Raw genomic sequence first — 19496 nt, 5'->3', positions numbered from 1 at the left:
GATGTGATTTACATACTTCTTAGTACAAAACGGTTAGTAATAAATAAACCACCTAAACCTATAAACGAATAATTACTTGCAAATGAAAATCTGAATTTATTACTACAGCAAAGTAATACTGAAACGCAATTTGTGAAGGGAACAGAAAAAACGTTGTATCTGAAACAGATACAGGAAAAATAGTGTATCTGAAACAGTGTCGCTTTTACGTATTAATGGTCCCGAGGTCAAGATTTTTTTGTATGCCCTTAGCTAACTGAATGTTTTTTTTTGCTCGGTTGGTCCTGTCCAGAGCCCCTTAAGACCGTGAGCCCGGAGCACTTTCCCCCATTACCCCTAATCTGAAAAAGCAAACGCGAGTATGAAGTTTATGTTCACGTTAATTTAGAAATGAGTATATACTGAAACAATTATTTAAAATTCGTATCACTGATGTTTAATGGCATCTTAAGAAACAACATTATATAAACAAATATAGAGCATACATACGGCTTGGTGGTCTTGTATTTGTCTTGCGTGCATCCATAGTATATATATATATATATATATATATATATATATATATATATATATATATATATATATATATATATATATATATATATATATATATATATATATATATATATATATATATATATATATATATATATATATATATATATATATATATATATATATATATATATATATATATATAAGATTGATTGTGAAAGACGAGAAATAACTCTTAGCTTCGCTTGCAAATTATGAGAACGAAATCCATGTCCAGTCAATGACATAAGCGGGAGAGTAGTTTCAAAATTGTGTTTTTTCTTTCATTTGCCCTTTCAGTCATTTGCAGTTTTCAGTGAAAATCCCATAGTATGCAGTGTCGATATTCAACCGAAACAGTGAGAATTGAAATTGACAGAAAAAGGTTTCAGAATAACTGTTGATGCTCGACTGCTCGAATTGGTAATAGTTTTGGTTTCCAAAGAGATTCTGGGATGTAATTACTTCGATTTGTCATAATTTTGACCCTTTGTATAGCCAAGCGTCACAGATTTTCAACACATCGATGAAAGAATGAGAATTGAAATTCTGCTGATGCTACCTGAAGACGTTAGTTTAGTTTCGTCTTGTCATAGAGCAATGAGTGACGTTGGCAATTATACTTTATTTTTATGTGATCAGAGCGTTTATTGTTAATTGAATGATATATATATATATTATATATATATATATATATATATATATATATATATATATATATATATATATATATATATATATATATATATATATATATATATATATATATATATATATATATATATATATATATATATACTATAATTATTTTATTTTTTCTCTCAGTCTTATTCTAATATGAGCATACTATTATTATAACAATGATGCTCCCTCAATTGAAAAAGCAAATCTTTCAAACTGAAAGGATTTGCCTCTTCCTTTGAAGGATTCGACTTTCATTGAAAAGGATGTTTTGGAACTTTAAAAATTAAATTGTTTATACTCTCTGCGAAGAAGAGCCAACGAAAATTCTTAAATCTTAAAAATATTCAACATTATTTTGTGTGTGTATTTGCTGTTAAAATTTATACCATGGTTCGCCTGCTGCTCCTTTTCAAAGTAGATGTTGACGAGTGGTTTATTGGCCGTTATCGAAAAATATGACATAAGAAACTATTGTCACAACAAGACAGAAATTTGTTCAATATTTAATCAATTTGTATACTGTTATGAAGCGGTATTCTGAGGTTTACTTAAATATTCTTTACTTGGGCATATCTAGGGCATATCCAATTCAGTATTGCAGATCGGTGTAGCAATCGTGCAAAAACGATAACTCTTTTAAACTCAATAAACGCAACATCTACCATTCGTATTCTACGATCTTGTTTCTGACTTGTTTTGTTTGCTTCCTATCTGCATTAGTATTAGCGCCTCAGTTTTCATTACGCATTTTTCGGAGTGAGTGTTGCACTAGTGTGTTTCAGTTCCATTTTGTGCTGATGGGAAAAAAGGTTCCTCAACAGTTGCTGTGACTTTTCTTTGTCTTAATTGAAGTTAAGTGAAGAGTTGGAATCCTCCGTGACCATCAGTACTTCCAAATTACGTACGAAGAATCGTTCCATGTCTAGTCCCGTTTGGAATTTGTCGAAGGTGAAAATTTTTCTGTACCCTGCCAATTTTCAGGAATCGATTTGGTGAGCAATGAAGAAATTTCGCATTCGTCAAATGTCGCAATCAATGATGCCAAATCCGAAGAATTCCTCGTGCATTCTATAGTGACAGTGCAGGGAAAAAAAGCTGCTGAGCTCTAGTTGATTGGCAATCGAACCTTCCGAAAGTTTGATGAGAGGTCGTACTGAGAAAAGTGACGTCAAAATATTGTGAACTGTGAATGCTTGTGCGGACAGTCTCAACCCACCATCTTTGGGTAAATAATTTTTTAACACAGCTCAAGTTTCTTATATCCTAAAATGGGGTTAAAGGACAAACTGTTTCCAGTTTTTCGCAGATGCAGTACGACCAGCTGCTGCTGCTTTGCAACACTCTAACTCAAGGTTTTCATTCACTACAACCGATCAGTTGCGCTTTATTTCTCTTACATGAGCCCCCCAACTGAAGTCAGCTGAAGCCAGAGGTATCGCGCTAAATCAAGCGAGAGATAGCTGCTGAAGCAACCAACAGCATAGCTGAGCATTTCCTCCCATCGTCAAAATTACATAAGTATGGGTACTGAGATTGCCAAGAAGAAGACAAAAGCATTGACGGAGTTGTAGACAAAACAAAAACATCGAAACTCAGAAACGGCCAAAAGTTGCTGGAAGAAGTTTCTTGCTGGCATGTCCAATTGACAGTAATACAGCAATAACAAAGCACGAGGGACACATACACTCAAAAGGTATGCGCACTGATAGAAATTATCGTTTTCAAGACGATGTTTGCCTTTTTCAAGTTCGAATGATAGAAGGTGTAACAACCGTTACCATTGCTTGGATATGGTAACTTCTCCACCGAAACATTACTAATTTGTATGTAGAAACCGAACCGAAAAACCGTCGATGTTTTGCTGCGGAGTTTGATTGAACGTAGTTTTTCTTTGTTTGCTATGCTTGCTCAAAGCCTGCTTTGTCTGAAACCCTGACCCAATTTGCTGACATACCACTGAAGCTGAATGTTGGTTTACTCTTATTGGCATTGAGTTTAGTTTAGCGGAATGAATTAGTCTTGGAATGGTAATAGTTCGGAACAAATATTTTTTCGTTTTGTTTTTTTTTGTACTAGTTCGCTAATCGAATATATAAATTATTTAACATGATTCTGTAATATTGTTTTACCATTGTGATACATTATTTCTATATTCAATTTGTATGTCAAATTGTTCGCATCATTTATTTTTATTGACATTACAAAACTAATAATTATAGACGATTATAACTGTATTAAAATTAATTTTCAAAACTTATTAATGACTGGATACAACTTATTTTTTGCTAATTGACTAAGCACCAAGAAAAAAAAGTGAGAATAAAGCATTGAAGTTCTTCAAAAGCAATATTTTTATAGGGATCAACAAAATAAATCGATACTGTATTGGTTTTGATGCGATTATTGTGTGTAATGCCATATAAATTCCATGCGAGACTGCACTACTACAGAACAAATTTGACATCTAAAATGTACATAGATTTATTTGTGCATGGATCATGGAAGCAATGACTAATTCGTTTTAAGGGAGCTCAGTGTGGTAATGCAAACAATTAGTAATAGTATAATAACAATCATTTCACAAAAGTTTGTATTCAACTGACGCACCTTTTAATGTAAAAAATCATTAGGGTGGTGACATGTTTGGATTCTGAATTCTAGCATTCCTAATTGAATTTAAAAATTATTACACTTCACAGCAAAGTTGTAGGAAATTTTATTTATATTTCGAATATTAACAATACGAAAATTGTTCTAATGAATTTTCAATCAATCGCCTTTTTAAGAAATTCTCTTATCTTGAAATTCGTTAGCGAAATAATTTAAAAAATCAATTTGTTGAACGAAAAATATATTTTCGGAAACCTTTTTTTCAAAGTCCCAAAGGCGATTAAAAAATTACGGGTGTGTAATGTCAGAGACATAACTGGATGTCGTGAACACGAATAAAACTGACACTCTTTCTTTATACTTCCGAATATCAATTAGTTGATCGATTGTGTGAATTGTGCAAGCTTTCCCCTTTTTCACTTCTAGAATTTGAAACAATACACCTAAACTAAAGTACAGATTAGTTACATTGAACATTCTGACATACAATTAAATATTAACCAGTATAGTTCTTTATGGTAAAATAATGGTGGTTCTAAAAAAAAACCTTTTATGAAGGCATTCGTGATGGAGAGTGACGAGTTGAGCTCGGGTTTTTTCTAAGTCGGTGCTATGCATTTTATATAGCTAATCAGCAGAAAATTCTACAAACTACAACTGGTTGAAAAATGGGCCGTATACAGTATAGTGAAGGAAAATTTCGCATAATTCTTTGGGTATACAATTATAGTTCTAATAACAATATACAGAATTTTTATGTCGATTATTTCATGTTGGATTTGTATATTACAGTGAAAGAAACTATAAAAGGGCAGTACCGGATTAATTTCTGGCATTCAGAAGGGAAAAATTATGTAATCCCTAAAGATATTAAACACTGTTTGGATATAAACGATATTGGACACTGTTGTGAAATTTGCACTACAAAAATTGCACAAAGTTAATCAAATTATTCCAGATTTGCACTACATTGATGGTTTTAATTACCGATTTGCAAAGAAGCAATCTTTATAGTTCTTTAGATAAAATTTCGAGCCATTAGAAGGGCTGATTTTGCATAATATTCCCCATTGTTGTCCATTTTTCGTTGCATTTTGTTCCAATGCAAACGACCAGCAGCAGGCTGATGCAATCGATCGTCTTTGAAGGGAAACTGGCTCTGCGACCTGTGCGTTTGAGGTTTTGTACCACACAAAAGGTCTGCTTTCATTACTGGAGACTGCTGCTCCCGACGATCGAAGTCTAAATGAAAGCACGACCTAAGCATTTGAAGCATTATATTTGGTTTGTTTTTACTGATAGTGGAAGAACTTCACAGTTCGAGATCCAATATCGTCTGAAGCACTAGAAGAAATGAACGATTCTCAACTAATCTCACACTGCTGAAAATTTAATCACAAATTCCTGATTATATTTCCGATAGCTTGTAGAAAAAATTATGTTGTTGGGTTAAGTACATCAAAAGATAGTCGCGATAAAGTTCTGCCCATTCTTGTACAGGGTAAAGTTTGAAAAGGCGCCCCATAGTAAAGTAAGTCGTATTCACGACAAAAGTACGATGAAATGAATGAAAATCCGTCGCCGTTCTTCACCAGCATCGCTTGTCAGCATGAAATTCAGAGCGATCTAAAATTTTCATGCTGGCAACTATCAGAACTGTAAACGGGGCATGAACCGTACGCATTTCAAACGTATGTGTAACAAAAACGCCAAATTGCGACATACTTGAGCACACCGATTCAGTGTTTACGGATATTGCGGGGTTCAATCTTAAGCGGCCCATACACGCTCAGTTTTCCGGACAATCCAAATGAACCATGGACGGAATAAAAAAAAACTGGACGATTAACTGAAATGAGCGTGTTTGGTGATTTTTCTATTTGGGGTGTTGCAGAGAACAGACATCCAAGCTAGTACAAATTTTTTCAAAAAAGCTGTGTAAAACATACCAGTGAAAATCCGTTTAAAATCACCGTTGCGTACGACTTTGCACGCATTAATTGCCATTGTATGGAAGCTCCAACGTAAGAGCCCATAGGTAATTGCTGGGCTGCTCGAAGCGCCTCTACAGGAGAATTGATACTTGTTGATTGCTTTTCAAAAGAACCGTTAAATTTATTACACACATTGAAATCTCTACTTGGATGTCTGTTCTCTGTGATTATTCTGATCAAAAGAATACTGATGGACTGAACGATTAACTGAAGAACTGGCTAGTTTACCTGATGAAACTGAGCTAGAGAGGTTCAGTCAAAAAACCGGCCGTTTGGCCGGATGAACTCGTCAGTCACTTCATTTAATCGTTCAGTTCACGAGAAACTGTCCGGAAAACTGAGCGTGTATGGGCTGCTTTCGGTTGATGCCAGAATGAGCGAAGCGATTCAATGCGATCTTCTGTCTTAGCATCGCATTCCATCGGAAAATTCCGAGTGTGTACAACTACCCAACTACCCATACTATCTGCCGGGTTTTCTCTTGAGAAGATGGTGGGTTCTTGATAATAACTGCCATAACACACGCAATGAGTATTACGGTAGGTATCACTGCACCAGGTTCAAGCGAAAGTGTCCACAGTGGAATAGAAGTTCCCATTAGCTTAACGATCCTTAATGCTTTTTTCTTCACGGTTTATCAAACAGTCTAACAAAAGCCTGAAAGTAGATGGTCAACGGTTTCTGAGAAAAACTTTTCACTTTTTTCTATAGTGCAGATGAAATTTAACTAGCAACAGCAGCAGAAAATCCGTTAAGACGTCTATTCGCGACACGGAAGCTTGTCAGGGCAGTAGCAAAGCCATTGAAGGGAGCGGTGCCAGTGCGAGGGGGCTTTGCAGGCTAGTGACATCGGCTTCGGGATCGGCAGAAAGTAAACGTCCACCACCGACCGGCAAAATGGCATCCAGCTGCTGCGGGACGAAGAAGCAGAAGCTCAACGGGAACTATTCGAATGCCAATGGGCACTGTTCGGGTGAAGGAAGCCGCGGAAGCAGCGGGAATGGACCGATGGTTAACGGTCACAACGGCTACCTCACCAATGGGCACACGAACGATGCACAGCAATCGATGGCTAACTCAATGCCGGAGATGTGCTTCTACTGCTTCGAGGTGCTCTATAGGGAGTTGTACAATTTAGAGGAACCTCGTATGCCGTCCTTCACCAATGATCCTTAGTGAGTGAAGCCGGTGTGTCCGGCGATGAGAAGTTTCAACCTAATTTTCTCTTTTTATTTTATTACAGTCCATTATTTGTTACTTGGAAAATCGGGAAGGACAAGCGCTTGCGTGGATGTATCGGAACGTTCAGTGCAATGCGTTTACACTCAGGTATGATGGTGACACAAATCTATTAGAGCAGTGGTTCCCAAACTTTTTTGGTCGAATGCCCATTTTAAATGTATTATTCGTTCTACTGTCCACCAAGTAGATTTTTTTTTTAAATTCTGCGACAAGCAACATTTTTCCGGTTAACTCGATATTTAAATGTAAAATAGATAGAAATGATTAATTTGCTTCCCAATCCCAACGCAGCAGAAATTGATTGTTAACTCAAGATCCTATCGTTCAAACATTGGGTAAGCAAAACAACAACAAAACCTCACATAGCGCAATGCACAACCGAAGAAATAAAGTGAAGTGTTTGGGTGCGACATTGGATCACAGGGAATCAACTAAAATGTGAACTTAAGAGCCTAGGGCAATGTGTTTTAGAAGGCTATTTTCACGCTTCAAATCTGGTTTTCTCTGAAACGGTGACGAAAATTAGTTTAGATTATTCTGTGAAAATTTCAGAATGATTCATTGTAGAGATGGGCAATCCGCTCGCGAACGATTCAAAAGAACTAGTTCTTCTAGAAAAACGAGGAACTACAGATCTTTGTAGAAGAACGATAATTTTCTAATCTTTTTCAAGGAAATCAAAATGATTGAAATTCTAGGAGAACGTGTGTCAACAACTAACTTCAGCGACTTCTGAAAAAAGCACAAAAGTAACGATTGCTACTTTAAATACTTGCAAAAAGGTATCTGCATTTTCATTAAAGATTTTGATACCAACGAAACATAATTATTTGTTCTCGTACTCGTTTTTGCAGAAACATTTAAAATTTCTGAAGAACAAATGAACGGTTCAGAGGAACTAGTTCTTTCGGTAAAACTATCAAGTTCTGAACGGTTCTTTGAAATGAACTGTTTTGGCCATCTCTAATTCATTGACTATAGCGGTCGGGAAAGTCTTTTTTTCTGAAGGAAGAATTGCATAGTTGAAAACGCCGTCTTTCAACTTGTTCATTGAATATCTCGCCTTCAAAAGCATGGATCAAAAATCTATCCTGACAATGTCTAGATAATTTAATTTAGATGCGATTAGTGCATAAAAACATATATGTTGTCTCGATAAAAATGAAGTAAATGTTATTTTTGTGAAGGTAAGCCGATTTCTATGGCGGTGTCATTTTGTCTGCTCCGAAACATGAGAGAGAAATAAAATCGGCCCAAAAAGGCTGCCAAACAAGCGGTAGCTTTATTGGATTTTATGTGATGTAGTCAAACTTGTCACCGAAAATATCAAAACTTTCTTGGTCACTTAGCCGCATCGAGAGTCATTTTGCACATTTGCGAGAGAGCATGGAGAGAAATGTAATACGCACAGCGAGCCACGTGGTTTTACGCGACCCACTGGCCTCAGCTCAGCTCAGGTCTAAGAGCAGTTTGTTTTAGGGTGTTTCAGAGGGCTATTTCCACGCTTCAAATCTGATTTTCGCTGAAACGGTGACAAATATCAAAAACACAACTGACACATTTCTAAGAAAGTTAGTTCAGATTATTCTGCGAAAATTTCAGAATGATTCATTGACTTTAGCGGTCGGGAAAGTCTTTTTTCTGAAGGAAGAATTGCATAGCTGAAAGCGGAAACTTTCAACTTGTTTATTCAATATCTCGCCTTCAAAGGCATGCATCAAAAATCTATCCTGACAATGTCTAGATAATTTAATTTAAATTCGACTAGTATATAAAAACATAGATGTTGTCGCGTTCAAAATGAAGCGAATGTTATTTTTTGTGAAGGAAAGTCGATTTCTTTGCACACGCCATTTTTTCTGCTCCTGTTTTCTGGTAACGTAACGAAACATGAGAAAAATAAAATCGTAATCGAACTTGTAACCGAAAATATAGAAACTTTTCTGGCCACCCGGCCCATCGAGAGTCATTTTGCACATATGCGAGAGAGTATGGAGCACACCACATTTGGCGAGCAAAAATAAAAAAAAACGACTTTTTCTCATTTCTATCCAAGCTAAAACCGAAAATCGGTATTCATCTGTACTATCCGTGCATTATCGGTATTTTGTGAGTACATATCTGTATTGCGGTATAGAGGTCAAATATCTGTATAAATACCGAGAAATCGGTATACCTGGCAACGTTGGCATGGAGAGAAATGTAATACGTAGAGCGAGACACGTGGTTGATTCAAAACATATACGCGACCTACTGGCCTCAGCCCTTAACCGACCGTGCACAGTCAGATCAAATACCAAGTTCTTTTTTAGCCGGAAGTCTCCTGCGTTGTGTATCATAACATCCACAGTAGTTCAGTTGGCAGAACGATTTCCCCGAACATGACGCCAGTTTTTGGATTTCATTATTTTCATCAGTCATAATTTCAGATTGTCAGAGCTCGCTCAAAAGTAACATTTAGAGTCATTTCTAGTTCTGGTTTTACTTCGTGTGTGAAAGACAAAAACGAAAACATTTAAAATCAAACAGTTTATTTGCGACTCTCAAGCCACGATTTTACACAGGGAAAATTGTTAGAAAAAGTCCCCAGTCCTTTCACCCAGTAATAACTAAGCGATATCTAGATCTGGATTCTGGTCCAAAGCACTGGCCTAGAATACTGAACTATCGAACAAGGTTTCAGAATTCAGAATACTGAATCTGAACCTGGATTCTTGAAAGAGATTCTTTATCCGAATATGGATTGTGAACTTGAAGCAGAATTCAGTATTTATATGCGGAAATATGTTTTCGAAACTATACTTTGAACCTATTTTCCACTTGAACTGTGAGCCTGAATTGGATTCTGAACCTGAATTCTCTAGGACTCCTCAATTCTAAACTTGAACATAATTTATGGAACCTAGAGTTGGATATCCGACAAGGTTTTTGGATCTGAATAGTGGATCTGCACATGGTTTTTGAATCAAAATTCTGACAGAGATTCTGCGCCTGGGGCAAAAATCTACACTTGGATACTGAGCATGGATCTATATTCTAGACCTGAACCTGATTTCTTGGCTCGATGATGGTTTCGGGTCTAAATCTGGAGCTAGATTCAGGATTCCAAACAAAAGTTTTACTCAAAAAATTTGACAGAGAAACTGGAAATGCACCAGAATCGTGAACCTGGAACTTGATCCTGATTTTGGATTCTGTACCTGAAACTGGATTAAGAAACATAACTCTGAACTTGGATTATGGCCCAAAATTTTGAAGAATCATTAAGGACCTGGTTTCTGGATCTGAGATCTGGACCTGCATTCTGACCTTGAATCCTGATTCTGTATTCTGAAACTGATACAGAATTCTTCATTTGGATTCTGAATCTGGACCTTCATTCTGTGCATGGATTCTAAGCCAAGATCTGAATTCCAAACCAGGATTCCGTACTATAATTGGAACTCAGAACTTCAGGAAACAGGAATCACAACTAATTGGCTCGAGTGGCACCTTCCCGTAGTTATTTGGAGATTTGTGCCTTGCCATAGCTTCTCAGCAATTTCCTGATGGGAAGGCAAGGATGAAAGGAACATGGAAGGGAATTGTGAAGTGGGTGAGGTGGGAAAACAGCACAAAACATAAAGAAACAAATGCCCAACCTCTGAACATGAATTTTTGATCTGAGTGCAGAATCTGAATTGTGAACAAAAAAACCGGGACTTCTGGGCCGGAATTTTTAATCTGGATCTGAATTCTGAAATTGAACTCAGATTCTGGACCAAAATTATTGACAGAGATTGTTTACCTGAACCTGAATTCTGCGTCTGGGTTCTGGAATTTAATTTTAAATCTATACTTGAACTTTGGTTCTGGGCCAGAATTTTGACCCCGGATCAGCTCCTGATAGGTTAAAAAACGAACCTGAAACTGAACCTTGACTCTTCACCTGAATTCTGGGCCTAGTTTCAGAGCATGGACCTGGCATCTTGAGCGAAAATCGAGATCCGAATTTTAGTTCTGCTGCTTGGACCTGGGTTATAGACCTGCAATCCTGACAGGAATACAAAGGTTTTTGTGTGTTTTGGACATAAGTTCTGATGCCAGGCCTAGATTCTGCCCCGGTAACCAATTGGCACATACTAGTGCCACATTATGACAGCAAATAATCGCTAATTGGCATTTCAATCGCACTTGCGACTGAATTGAGGCCGACTTTGGCATCGTACACACAATGCTTATTAATGACTGGTGTGCATTCTGAAAGCTGAATTCTGATTGATTTACAACAGATGAACTTTCAGATTGCAAATATAGAGCTGTAAGCATTTTTAGTACTAATAATAGCTTATTTAATGCCATCTTTAGTACTTACTTGTTACGTGGGTGGGTCTGTATTTTTGACAGAATTTTAGATCTGAACCTAAATTCTAAACCGGGAAGCAGGATTCTGTGTCTGAATTCCGGACCTTTTTGTTTACTGTATTTTGTATAAATTGAATTTGGACTACAGACATGATATGAATTTCTCACCTGTTAACAATTTTGAGTTTACTACCCACTGAAAATGAGCTAATGCCCACTAGTGGGCTGTATGGACCGGTTTGGGAATCACTGCATTAGAGTTTGGTTGGTATCACGGAGGTACTTTTCTTTTCTTTTTTCGGCACAGGTCTTCGAGAATACGCAATAACAAGTGCTTTAAAGGACTCACGCTTCTCACCAATCACGCGAGATGAGATCCAAAGACTGACCGTTTCGGTGTCAATCCTTCAAGGCTTCGAGGAGGCACGCGGGTATCTCGACTGGACCCTCGGCGTGCATGGTATTCGGATAGAGTTCTACAATGAACGGGGCTCCAAACGAACTGCCACTTACCTACCGCAAGTTGCCACAGAGCAAGGTAAGAATTGACAACTAAACGGAACCATAAGGATACTTAAGTATGTGTTTTTCGATTTTAATTTTCTATTTCAGGATGGGACCAAACGCAAACGATCGACTCTCTTCTACGTAAGGGTGGTTATCGCGCTTCAATCACCCCAGAAATGCGTCGTTCGATCAAGCTAACGCGCTATACGTCGCAAGAGTGCCATATGACGTATGGCGAGTACCGCGACCAACTAGAGAGACAATCGCAGTACAACCAGCCTGGTAAAGTGCAATGCTAACAACACGTGTTTTATCTGTCTCCTCCACAACCACCACCACCACCACCGTCTCTGCAACTAACTCAGCAGTATCAACACCAGCAGCAGCGACACCAGCAACGACAACAGCTACAACACTACCAGCCATTGCAAAATCTGCAGCCGTCGCCTATGTGTCACCACCCGGTTTGGAACGGCAACGGTCATGTATTGCCGCCGGAACACGCTGTTGGTGTATCGTTCTCCTCTTCCTCGTCGTCCTCCTCGTCCTCGCCATCGCTCTCCTCGTACTCACCGCCAGGGATGATTCCGCTCTATCCCTACCAGCAGCAACCTTCGACATCACTAGCCGGTCAACAGCCACCACCACCACTACCACAACCACAACCACCTCCTCCCTACCATCAGTTCCATCAATCATCACAGCAGCATAATCCCGTACCACTATTCCTACCGCCACCCCCGCCACGGTCCCGCTATTTCCACTAGAACTGCACCGCCTACCAGCCGGCAGAAAAAAAACGTTGTGATTCAGGCAGATAAAATCTTATACTAATGATATACCAGCTCTAATACACGAAATAGTAGTTTTATTAGCGCCATACGAAAGGCGACAGGTTTTTTTTTTAAATTTTCGGTTACCTTGCCACTATCGGACTGTGGTTCTTATTGACGAACATGCCAAAAAGTACACAGTGAAACAGGCAGAAAACTATGGGATGACCTAAGGATTTTGCCACAGATTCAAACAAAAGCAAACAAGCGGTAACTAGATGTTCATTAAAAATAATTACTAACTGTAGTGTTAACAATGTATATTGCGATGAAACAAAAATAAGAAAAAAAAGATATTTTAAGAAATCTAATATTGAAATAATGCGAAGAGAGAACAAATTTCGGATTCAAAACGATAGCTCTAGCATGCCTAGAATACACAACAAACAAAAAAAAACAATTAAATCTTTAAAATTACAACAAAAATTGGATTTGCCTTCAAATCTTTGATGAAACAAAAAAAAATGCATTGCGGATCCTCCTTAATTTTTAAGTGATAACGAATCAATAATCAATGAGTCATTTAGTTCCGTTAAAATTTGCATTGCCAACTATTGCAATACCATCAACATTTAAGGCTTCTAAAGCGTTGGAAAAAAAACCGTGCGAACGTTGAAGACTGCGAAGGTGCCCCTGTGGCTATTAAAGAAGTGTTCCTATGCGGTTTTTTTTTTCATTTTCTACACCATCAGAAAGTTGTGTCGTTAAATACGTGAATCATTTTAACATTAGGTCAAAGTTTGCTTTCGCATAATTCACAAATGACTGGAGTTTGCTTCTTCTAACTCTAGGTGGCGTCCCTTTCGCGGCGCGTTTTCGAATCTATTCTCCTCAGTTGTACCCAACGAAAGCAAGGTCTGCTTCGCATTCGACGCCCGTATCCAAGTTTCTACATTGAGCTTCGCCAAAGACATCATATTAACAAGATATCCAGCTCTCACATTTCCCGAACAAATCTTTGGCAACATCCTTTTTTGCGAGCATGGCGCCCTCAGGCGAGTCCGCATCGAATCTCGTGCATAGAAGTAGGGGAGAGAAATGGCAAATTCGTACGCGCCAAAATAACAGCACTGCGCACCCATACAATTGACATGACATGTTGAATGAGACGCCGTGCGATGGCGTTGCTGAACTGAAGATTGATTTCGCTCCAAGCTGACAGGGTCCGGCTTCGCATAGCTTCTCTCTTTAGTTTTTGGAACACTTCCAGGTCACTGACCTAACGTAACGTAAGTTTTTCAAAAGCCAAGTCAGAGTACTAGAACAGAACTTGCTTAGATCAGCACCTTATATTCTGAACCACCGATCTAGAGAAACAGATTAGAAAAAAAGACTAACGAATGCTATTTTAGAGAATTTCTTTTCTGGTATTCTTGCTACATGTCCAGCCCACTGAACTTTTTGGTCAGCATGTTTGTATACCACTATATGGCTATATTTTAATTTTCGTTTATAGTCCAACTGATTCTCTTCTGAGTCATCGAGCCGCCATAGCATGGTTTTTTTTCTTCTCTATACTCGAATTAGCATCGCATTAACATTCATGTGCTTATTCGTTGAGAATTTAACCGGAAGTTACTATGGAGTAGTTTCGACCAGATATATATGTGAAAAATTCAAATGTGAAAAATTCAAATGCCTTCAGACTGGCTAAACATGTCTTTGAACTCGAAAAACTCGTATGCGGCATTTAGTTCTCTTTAAAGTTAGATGCACCGAATCAGTTTTAAACCCAAATTTAAAAGTGTAAATTACGACAAATGTCTGCAAGAAATAAACACGCTTTTCAACAGTCTGTTGGTACAAAACATGAAAAGGTTTTATGCCTGATGGAGAAGGAGAAATAGAATAGCAGCTCCACTGAGCTTTTTTCCTTGCTCCTAAATAAATAAATAAATAAATAAATTAACAGTCTGCAACAAAAACATGTCTGCAGCTCGTTTAACCATTAAATGCGCGATGTTTTAATTCAAGAATGTTTCAAATTTGATATTTAAGCGCTTCATCTATTTAAATCTGAAAATTATAAAAAAACCTGGCAACCCTAGCAGCGTTTCACCTGTGTTTCAAATAAAGAAGAAATCGACGTGAATATTTCATAAGGTTACATAAACGAATGAGAGATTCTCTTTCTTTACTTTCTCTGCTGTTAATAACTCCTTAATAGGGCTGAATGACCCTAGTGGTTAAAGGCCAAATAAATAAATAAATAAATAAACTCCTTAATTTTCACGTTTACCTTTTGTAACTGTTACTGTTTGTTTTGTTACATATCTGATATGTAACGGGAAATTACAAAATACGGATTAATGGGGGTATGTTTGTTCCAGTTTCAGTTCTATTATAGATCTTCTTGCTACGGAATTTGCTCTAAGGAAAAAAAACGAATTAAGCAGTTGGGAATTTTATATGAAACGTCGCTGGGGCTGTCAGTTTTTCTTGTTTTAATTTCCAGTTTTCAATATTAAAACTGACATAAATTATGCATCTAGAACTGGAACGCTCCATTCTGCAGGTTCACAGAATTTCAAACTTCCGTCGACGTTGACGGGACTTCGCAGGTAGTTTAAATTAGTTTAAAGCTTTCATTATTGAAACGTATACACGTTCCGAACGTAAATACGTTCAGTGAGGTGCTATGTCAATGTGTTAATAAGTGTTACAAACAGCTCCTTTCCATTGTCATTCTTTACCGGTAACGGTCACCTCGTCTCTATTTTAAAGAACCATAGTTCTTTCACTCGTGGTTACGAACCGGTTCAATTGAATGTCGTATTCGCTTGAGCAAACTGAAACTGACCCAGGGTAGTTTCATCAAACAAACACTTTTCACGAAACTGTTTTGGTTTCGCATTTAGCAACGGGGGTTCGAGCAAACCTGATATAAAACCCAGGTTTGAAACTGACTCGATTTTCAATTCAACAAAGTTGAAACTAGGTTCGAAACTAGCCTGAAACAAACGGTTTGATAGCATTTAGAGTGGAAACTGGGTTAGGTTTAGCATCAAGCGAAAACGACATTAATAACATTGAAACTAGATTCGAAACTGATTTCAAACAAACGGTTTGACAGCAATTCGGGTGGAAACCGGATTATGTCAAGTGAAAACGGCAACAAAGAATTGTTTTGGGAAAAGCTTACTTTGATTGATTGCATGTTTGCATGTTCAATGCAAAACAAACATCAGTTTTCAAGCCAACAGATGTCAAATCGTTTGTTCGTTTGAAATTAGAAGCTAAAAAATTGACTTGTTTCGGATGTTGATAATAAAAAACTAAGACAGACAATTTCTTTTGATAAGTTTCCAATGGCTAATTTAAGCTTACTTGCAAAAAATTCTACGCCTTAGCAAGCGATCTTCCGGCTGTTAATCGGAACATTCGCCATGGTGGACGAAAACATGCGTGTAGGCATGTTTTTGAGTTCTTTCTTCGTTTCATTTAACCAAATCCTCCTCAGTTTTCGCGACAAAATTGTTGACGTAGATCTTACGCTTCAGATTGGCCCAGAAATTCTCGATGGGATCGGTTCGCCGACATGGGTATCACATCGATATTCAACTGCGTTATCTCCTCCAACGATCGACGGCCGGCGCCAGATCCGGCCAGAAAGCCGCATCTTCGCCCGTATGGCATTTCTTTATGATCGATGCAACTGCAGGCAGGCATTTCGTACTATATATTTTCCTGTTCACGGTCAGTTCGGAGCGAAAGTAGAGCGGCTTCGACATCCCCTTCTCGCTGATTGTCAGCCATAGAAGCACCTTCTTAGGGAAATTGGTTAGTGAAATGAACTTCACCTCGGAGCTTACTTCCTTCATGGGGAAAGCTTAATACGAAGTGCCCTGCCAGTCGTTGCCATCGAGGGTGGTCTTGTTGTCCATCACCACCGTCCCGTCGCGATTCGCTGGGAAAATCAAGTTTACCACCTTAACTCCGAAACCAGTGAACGCGACTTCCGCTTCCTGACATTTATGTTCATGTTCGTCAGGTACTTTTTCACTGTTGCACTGTTGCACCGACCTTCCGGCCAAGTGAACGCAACGATGTAGCCACTTTTCTCTCGATCTTCCTCTTTGGAACTTGTCGCTCAGGTTCGACTGATAGAGCTATCAACTTTTGTCTGCTGACTCATGGGTTACTTTGATAGATGCCGCATGGATAGTTTCGTCAGTGTGGGTGAAGATAAATCCAATAAAAATCGGCCAACTTTTTGTCAATTTTTTTTCAAATGCAAACGTTATGTCACTTTCGCTTCTGAAAACTGAAACTGACCCAGGGTAGTTTCATCAGTTCAAAAACGTTCAAACAAGGTTCGAAATTAAGGTTAGGTTTGGCATAAAAAAAAACGATATTAGTTGAAGCAAACCCCAACCTAGTTTCCACCCCAACTACTGTCAAATGTTTGATAGCATTTGGTGTTGGAACTGGATTAATTTTGATTTCAAGTTAAAAGTTAGTAAAAGTATAGAATATTTAATTTCAATCCGATTGATTTACATCCGCATAGGAACAACTTCTCCCCACGCGCTCAGTACTGAGTACCTTCAGTGGATCGCACTTTAGAAGAAAAAACAACAACAACAACGCTGTACCGTGCTGTACTTAACGAGTCAATAACCGATAGTAATCCGGACATCGAATCAGCATTTTACTATTTGCCAAAATCCAACGATTACAGTGAAACATTCTAGCATTGAAGACATTGTACGAGGCCATCTGAACGAACTGGCAGTTCGGAGTCGAGCTCTGTTACGATATGAGTTCCACCAAGGGAATCATGGCCGAACGAACAGTATTCAACAGTTGCACTGCCAAACCGTTTCACGAAATGCCTCTTTGGCTACCCTGGCTCACACTCAAGACTCATGAATGCATGATTTCCGTGTCTGAAACGCACACAAAAATGATCCAGTTCGTTTTCTGTGAGGTATTTTAAATTCGGAATTAACTATTTTTATTCGATCGGTATCGTGCAGTTTCAATTTACCTGAAAGTTCACTTGGGAAATCTGATCAAGCCCGTTTATGAGCAAAAACAAAAAAAAATTAGATGGCGCGCATTGGTCCGATTTCCCCATCGAATACGGATACTGAATGCTCACCATGTTACGGGCATTTGACGTAGTGCAAGAGCCGAAACAAAACAAAATCTCATAGCTAGCTAGACATCCGGAAATAATGCTTTAATTAAAACTGTTCAACCACGAATAATAATCGTAAAAAAACAAAGGATTAAATATAACTAACAAAAATCGAGTAGATTTTAATCGTATAAGAAGGGGCAAATTTATATAACGTGAGAAAATATTAAAAAAAAACTAGAATTTTACTACAGACCGCCCGGGCGATCGAGTTCAAAGGCCAGCCGTTTTATGCCGTATATAGTGTTATTTCCGATTCGACCCAGTTCAAATCATTCTTCGTTCTCGGTGATATGCTTTCGTTCGTTTGCGCAAGTTCGAGAACGGTTAGTTACACAATTAACGAAAAAACTATGTCGGAATCGTTTATTTTTTTTTCGTCTGAGGGAAGTCAAATTCCCCTTCGATAGCCTTTGTTTTAATTAATAGCGTTTAGTAGCCGCAATTTAGGTATTTCGATCGTAAAGAGTCGTGTTAGTTCTGTGAAATAGTTCATTTGAAAGTTTTGTTTTCGGTATCCTACAGAAAAAAAAACGAACCGTTAATTACATGTTTCATATCACAGAGCGAAAAAATATATTTACCCTAAACTCGTGCAAAAGATGTTCAATGAAGTTGAGTTACCAAATTATTGACGGATGGAGCTAAAAAGAAATCAATGGCATATGGAAACTCCAACTCGTTTGTTTTGTCACAATTCACTGATAAAACATGCTAGTGACGGATGCTTACTTACCTTACCTATCAGCCTAGTCCCGTGATGTTCTTTGCTGTATCTAGCAAACGTCTCCATGTAGCTCGATCTATGGCCGTTTTTCGCCAGTCACTCAAGGCCCAGACACTTCATAAATCCCCCTACACTTGATCGATCCACCTGGGTCACTGTGTTCCTCCTTTTCTTGTGCCTACCGAATCAAATTCAAGAACCACTTTCATTACGTTGTCGTCCGACATCCTAATGCATGCCCAGCCTCGTCGTAGCCGTCCAATTTTAGCTGTTCGTACGATAGGTGGCTCTCAAAGCACCAGTTGCAATTCGTGGTTTACACGTCGTCTCTACGTTCCATATTTCATCTACACTTTTTGCGGTTTGTCGGTTACATTACTTTTACGATTATGTATTCAGAACCGGAGGTAGTGTTTGCAAGTTACCTGTCGAACTTGATCAATGGCACAATAGTAGCTTTTGAACGAACATATGATAGATGAAATCGTTTGACATGCACACACACACACACACACACATTTTGCGATTTCGTCGAACTGAGTCGAAATGTAAAAGCTCACTAAAAGTAAATTGGCACGCTCCTCACGCGCCGATAGCGCGCCTGTAGTGTTGGGAATCGAACATTTTTCACAGTGGTTTGTTTTCACTACTATGGAGAATAACTGGAGCATGTTTGATCAAAGTAGTCGATCGCTTGTAGAAATAACGTCAAATGGAACACGACAGAAAAAAAAATTGTTCGCAAACTCCTGGAAAATTCAGAGTGATCCGATTCCAAACTGGCTAGAGTTGCCGAAAACAACAGTTTGTCGAGTGCTCATTACCAACAAGGAAACCAACCCATACACAACCTGACAGAAATGAGCCTGTTTCATATG

General features: G+C 38.2%; 1 protein-coding gene across 9 annotated transcripts; it reads left to right on the top strand.

Annotated features, from left to right (window-relative positions):
* Positions 1-1961: 1961 nt before the first annotated feature.
* On the top strand, positions 1962-18505 carry LOC131425746 (uncharacterized protein CG5902). Of its 9 annotated transcripts, XM_058587858.1 has the most exons (7): positions 1963-2119; positions 2200-2443; positions 2515-2911; positions 6534-6997; positions 7066-7151; positions 11716-11946; positions 12021-18505. In XM_058587858.1, the coding sequence occupies exons 4-7, from the start codon at positions 6720-6722 to the stop codon at positions 12212-12214; spliced, it is 789 nt and encodes a 262-aa protein (XP_058443841.1). In that variant the 5' UTR covers positions 1963-2119; positions 2200-2443; positions 2515-2911; positions 6534-6719; the 3' UTR covers positions 12215-18505. The 9 variants fall into 9 exon arrangements, with proteins under 9 accessions (XP_058443846.1, XP_058443845.1, XP_058443840.1 ...); XM_058587863.1 differs by having other exon boundaries at positions 1962-2443; positions 2515-2736; XM_058587862.1 differs by having other exon boundaries at positions 1962-2443; positions 6539-6997.
* Positions 18506-19496: the final 991 nt, after the last annotated feature.

The sequence above is a fragment of the Malaya genurostris genome, chromosome 1 (assembly GCF_030247185.1).
Source record: "Malaya genurostris strain Urasoe2022 chromosome 1, Malgen_1.1, whole genome shotgun sequence".
In the NCBI taxonomy this organism is placed as follows: domain Eukaryota; kingdom Metazoa; phylum Arthropoda; class Insecta; order Diptera; family Culicidae; genus Malaya; species Malaya genurostris.
Note: the sequence above shows the minus strand (reverse complement) of the source record. Positions and strands in the feature narration are given on the sequence as shown.

Bases quoted from the DNA above. Each gene is read 5' to 3' on its own strand.
- LOC131425746 (XM_058587865.1), top strand. From the start codon at position 6,720: ATGGCATCCAGCTGCTGCGGGACGAAGAAGCAGAAGCTCAACGGGAAC. The intron at 6,998-7,065 runs GTGAGTGAAGCC...ATTTTATTACAG, and splicing joins TCCTTCACCAATGATCCTTA to TCCATTATTTGTTACTTGGA. The intron at 7,152-11,715 runs GTATGATGGTGA...TTTTCGGCACAG, and splicing joins TGCAATGCGTTTACACTCAG to GTCTTCGAGAATACGCAATA.